Below are 6,000 nucleotides of genomic sequence, written 5' to 3' on the forward strand. Positions count from 1 at the left end.
CAAACTGAAAGGTATTTAGTACATGATGGAGAAAGTCTTTGTTTGCAATAACACCTTCAGGATGCTTTTTCTACAGCATAATTAGCATCGGTAGGTGATTTATCCGCTGGCTTTCTTACTGTGTTCAATACTTTTTCCTGTGTCATGTCATTCCACTTTATTAGACATAATATTTTATGGCTTTGAATATGACAATTTCTTTTTCTGTGTAGTTTTACTGTGTTAATACACAACACTTATTTCTCTTACTGTATTTTTAACAATAAACTATTAAAGAAATCTCCGTAATTGGCACATAGAAAAAGGCTAGTTTCAAATCAATACTTTTAATTAATATAATAATAATAGTATTATTAATGTTAATACTATTATAATAATATTATAATTAACATGCCCCTTTAATTAATATTATACTTGAAGATAATTAGACTCTTGGGATCCTCCATACTGTGCATTTCAAGATATTTTAGCATCTTTGTATTGTGTATGCAGACACGTTTATCTATTCGAACTGCAGTATTTCACTTTTTCAACATATTTTGGTGTTGATTTGGATGCATGTTTGGCTATATGACTAAGTTTGAACCACCTGGAACCAGATTTTGGGCTAAATATCTCAATACTTCGCAGAATTCATGACAACATCAAACAGGGACCAGCTACAAAACAGCCTCAAGCCTGAAAATATCTATGATCCACTACGATATAAGTTACTCTGGATTAGGACGTCTTCCACATGCTGTAAAAGACCTGAGAGTTTTTCCTTGTATGTAGGCCAAAAGGTTTGATTTTACATGTTTATAACTTCATATTGGGTCAAAGGCATCAATAAGGCTTCAATATAACATACAATTTTACGGTTAATTAATTTGCATTCAAAATATCTTAGGGTGTCAGTGATTTGACAGATATGTACTGTATTTTGAGAGAAAATAATTATTTTCAAATGAGTTCCTATGATGATTTTTTTTCTCAAACTGGTGGAGTGGAAAATTTTGCTTATTAGATGTAAAATTTATTTAATATAAGTTTTTTGGCCATTTTGTTTAGGGGTGCCCATTAATTAACTTAGCTGAACCTGATACGTCCTTTGCACAAAGAGCTATTGAACTTGTCCCAGGCTGGTCCATGTAGCTGTCAAGAGTTAGGATTACATCATTGAAAGTTCCCTCCTTTCACTGGGTATTAACACATTGATGCGACACTTTCAATTAACGTCAAATGCATTGTATGTGCTCAGCAAGGTGGCAGTTTGCGTGAGCAGAGCACTGAATCCTGACAGGTATTGCCTGACCAGCCAAAAGAAATTTAGCAGACTTAAAGTTTGCACATGACAAAATGCGGACAATGCAGATCATGCAGTGATTACAGAGGTCACACTCAAATGCTCAACATGTGGTTACTGGCAGCGATAAGAATGCAGTGAATTAGTAGCCCTCATCAAAGTCGTGTTTTATACAGCGAGAATTATTTCTGGGTCTGGAAAATGGGTCAATTATTAGCTCATGCATGAGCAGCCAACTCTCATCAGCATCAGTGAGGGTTTGTAAACCATTTGGACATGTCCTAAAGATGGATCTCCTTTTAAGAGGACAAAAGGTGCACTGACACAGGATAATGGAGCCTTTGTGAGGATGTTTGTTTGTCTCGGCCTAATGACTTGTACTATGTGTGCCTTGTTTCCACAAGGATCCCTGCACAACTATGTCTTTCTATCGCACTAAAATATGCAGAACGGGATTTATAGCAACAGAATCTGGAGTTTCTCCTTTTAGAAGATTTATGTAAACATGAGACAACAACAATTTAATTTCTTTCAGGGCATCATTATGATGTTTTCTGTGTATCTGGAGTAAAACTAGGTATTGTCCTTTGCTCAACATGTTCAAACCCTGTTCAACTTTTATTGCAGCACATGTATATACTGTATATGTGTGCAATAGGGTGAAATATGTTGCCTCAAGGACTAGGTTAGAAGACAAATAACCAGGGTTGCACAAAATAAAAATAATGTGAAACATATAAGATAAGGGCGGCACGGTGGTGTAGTGGTTAGCGCTGTCGCCTCACAGCAAGAAGGTCCTGGGTTCGAGCCCCGTGGCCGGCGAGGGCCTTTCTGTGCGGAGTTTGCATGTTCTCCCCGTGTCCGCGTGGGTTTCCTCCGGGTGCTCCGGTTTCCCCCACAGTCCAAAGACATGCAGGTTAGGTTAACTGGTGACTCTAAATTGAGCGTAGGTGTGAATGTGAGTGTGAATGGTTGTCTGTGTCTATGTGTCAGCCCTGTGATGACCTGGCGACTTGTCCAGGGTGTACCCCGCCTTTCGCCCGTAGTCAGCTGGGATAGGCTCCAGTTTGCCTGCGACCCTGTAGAAGGATAAAGCGGCTAGAGATAATGAGATGAGATATAAGATAAGAATCATGTACAAAAACTACATTAGAATGACAAGTACAGTCAAAATCAATGAATATATCGGCATTCAGGGAACAAGAGGGCACACTACTCTGTCTGTACTGAGTCTTAAAATGATTGATTTTGGCATATGTGGAGAAATGGATTACCATCCAAAATGGATTATTGGAACTTTTTTTTTAAATAAAATACTGATTACAAACAATTACCTTCCTTTCCAAATAAAATCATTTTGTATACCTTTAGGGTGTTTTGTAGCTGGTGGATGACAGGTTTCTTGTGAAGACTAATAACACCATGAATTCTGCTAAATACCAACATATTTTAGACCAAAACCTTTTTGCCTCTGCCAAGAGGTTAAGATTTGAACATAGATGGATATTTCAACAATAAAGCGAGACCGTCAATGACGGTGTAGCTCACTCCGGCCCCGTCTACTCCAGAAGGAATGATCTAAAGTGGGCCACCTTGCACAATAAATGTTGCAAGCTATATGCACTATATACAAGCTATATATAGAAGCTATATACACCCTAGGAATACCGACCTATTTGCTAGAAAGAACCCAAAACGACGAGGAATTGACCGAGAAGAAGCGATTTTTGTTGAACTGCTCATTAAGGCTTAATTAGTCCATAACTTCATTAATAATTATAATTAAGCAAATCTGGGTAGAAGCTCTATGCACCCTTGGTTCCCCTACTTTCATGCCAGAAAGAATCAAAATCGGTGAAGAATTGAGGGAGACGAAGCGATTTGTATGGAAACTGCTTGTTAGAGATTCATTAATTATACCATATCTTCATTATTAATTGGAATTATACAAATTTAGGTAGACACTACAGTATATGCATCCCAGACAGACCTACCTTCCTGCCAAAAAGAATAAAAATTGATGAGAGAGAAGAAGCGATTTTTGTGAAATGTGGACGAAGCCAGACGGACGACAGACAACAGATGACGGACGACAGACAGACAACAGACAACACATGATGGCATAAGCTCATTGCCTGTCGGCTGGATGAACTAATAACCCCAGACGTGCATTTAAATAAAGGACAGTCCATATTCACAAACCTAAGAATATAAAAGAACTTAAAATGTTCTACATGAAAGAACATTCAAGATTTTCTGTGTCTCCAAACTTTTCTGTACCTGGCTTTTTATTTTGGGGGAAAATATTAATCAATAAGATCATGTCAGGTTTCACCTCTTCCTCCTTATCACCCAGGTATCATTGTTGTTCTTGGAATTGTCACATGATGGAAAAAGCATTATCCTTTTGTTTCACATTGTCTTTAATTATTTAACCTTGGTTAAACCAAAGGTTAAGTTTAACCTAAGTGACATTGCTTAAAGGTCTGATGACACGAACATGACTCTATGCAATTTCTTAAATAAACTATACAACATGGCAAACATGTTAGATTTCTGTTATAATTACGTGAAAAGAAGCTGTTGTTACGCAAATATCCAACTTTTAATTGCACAGCGCAAGAAAACTGGGTCCGTGGCTCGCGGCCATGTTGTGACGTCAGCGGAAGAACACGCTGCGGTTCACTGGCTGTTCTACTCTGGTTCTACTCAATGGAAATGGCGGATGAAAATGCCGGTGAACTCTCTAGTGCTAGCTCTTCCTCTTCTGGGAGTCTAGAATTGTGTTGATCTCTTCCGAATAGAATCTATGATAGTCTACACTCTTTACCCTTTGCCTCTCGTTGCTAGGCGGCAGTTACATGAAAGCCACAAGCTTTCACAAGCAAATACATGACTGATATCACGCCGACTTTATGATTACATTTATGATTATCATGTAGAATCTATAGCTCTATGTACCTTTATCTTATGTCATTTCACAACACATGTTCTGACAGGAGGACTGTCTTTGGATCCGGCATAGCTACTAGTAGACCCCCTCCGGAATACTGGCAGTGTTGCCAGATTGGGAGGTTTCCCGCCCAGTTGGGCGGTTTCAAGTGCATTTTGGTGGGTTTTGAACATATTTTGGGCTGGAAAACGTCAGCAGTATCTGTTGCCAGATACTGCTGATGTTTTCCAGCCCAAAATATGTTCAAAACCCACCAAAAAATGCACTTGAAACTGCCCAACTGGGCGGGAAACCTCCCAATCTGGCAACACTGTGTAGGCACTGCTGATGGTAGTAACACACATTTGTGCTAAACTGAACACCCAAGAGATTCTTTTAAGCTGGGAAGGGTGTCAAAACAATCCAAATCGAAGTGTTCAGAGCACAGGACGGATGTTGGTGAGGGCTCCCACTTGTCACGAGTGCGCCTGACTTGCTTCACCCACTTCACATGCAGCTCAGGATCTCTGGGAAACTTGAATAAACTTACCCCATCCTTGTGGGTTTTGGAGCAAAAGCCGGCAACACAACGCGAAGGCATAATAACTATATATATAATAATGTATAATAATGTCTAATAAAAATACTAATAATGACAAACTGAACACCTGTCGCATCAACAACAAACTGGTAAGTTAGGAGGAAGGTTCTTTCGCTGATGTCATATAGCTCCTCCTCCTCTTTCGTCTCCTGGGTGCTGCAGCCCCGTCAAATTTGCCCAAATAGCTGCGTTTTTTATCATAACTTGTAAAATAGGCGCCTTCGTGAATTAATATATGGATCATCGGGAATTACTTTTTATGTTATAAAACATCGCCAAAGATGTAAAAAACGTGTCATCAGCACTTTAAAATGCTTGAATTTCTCACAGAAAACTCGAACCAGCATTAAGGTACATTAGACGGTAATTTTGAGGAAGAAAAAAAGAAAAACCTGCAGCCTTTACACTGAACACAAAGTGACCTCTCTGACCTCCAGGTTCAGGCTACTCTGAAGAGGCAGTGGATGCAGTACAAGGTGCAGTGGGGACAGCGACGCCGTGAGCACTGGTCCATGCGCTCTACTTCATACACCACCACGTCCATCACAGAGGTGCCTGCTTTCATTTTCCACTATGACAACAACAGTGAACACTTGAATGGCAGACACGTCGATGACTCAGCGTGAACATGTGGCTCTCAAGGTCAAACACGCCTACACCTAATGCACAAACCATCAGAGAAATATATGAGAAACTTTTTTTTTTTTAAAGAATGCCATAAGAAAGAAGGAAACCAAGGAAAACTGGAGACTCTATTACTAGGAGATCACATGTACAGTCCTTGCAGATTCTCCCATCTCAGGGCGACTACATGACACCCAGTATATGTGTGTTGGCAGCAGTGTCTTGCTGAGACGTATCCTGAAATGTACACTACCATTCAAAAGTTTGGAATCATGTGTTATATATTCAAAATCCATTATTTTATTTACTAAAATATATATAACATATATTACACACACACACACACACACACACACAAGTATTTTTTAGAGGTTTTATATAGTATTTAAAATATTTTGGGAAAAACAGTGTTATTAAATTATAATTCATAAACAGAAAGTATTTATGTTTATACAACAGTATTGTTGAATTCTCAAAACTGGTTGGTTAAAACGTGTTGATTAATTTTGTGTGACAGCAGCTCTGACAGTCGCGCAAATCACAGGATTACATTAATGC

At 39.0% G+C, this 6,000-nt stretch overlaps 1 protein-coding gene across 1 annotated transcript in view; it reads left to right on the forward strand.

The window, feature by feature from the left end:
* Positions 1 to 5,444, forward strand: part of calcr (calcitonin receptor) — a 56,592-nt gene extending 51,148 nt beyond the window's left edge. The window contains exon 15 of the mRNA XM_060942057.1: positions 5,256 to 5,444. Coding sequence (XP_060798040.1) covers positions 5,256 to 5,444 — 189 coding nt within the window. The remainder of the gene's footprint in view (positions 1 to 5,255) is intronic.
* Positions 5,445 to 6,000: the final 556 nt, after the last annotated feature.

Source organism: Neoarius graeffei, chromosome 16 (assembly GCF_027579695.1).
Source record: "Neoarius graeffei isolate fNeoGra1 chromosome 16, fNeoGra1.pri, whole genome shotgun sequence".
NCBI classification, from domain to species: domain Eukaryota; kingdom Metazoa; phylum Chordata; class Actinopteri; order Siluriformes; family Ariidae; genus Neoarius; species Neoarius graeffei.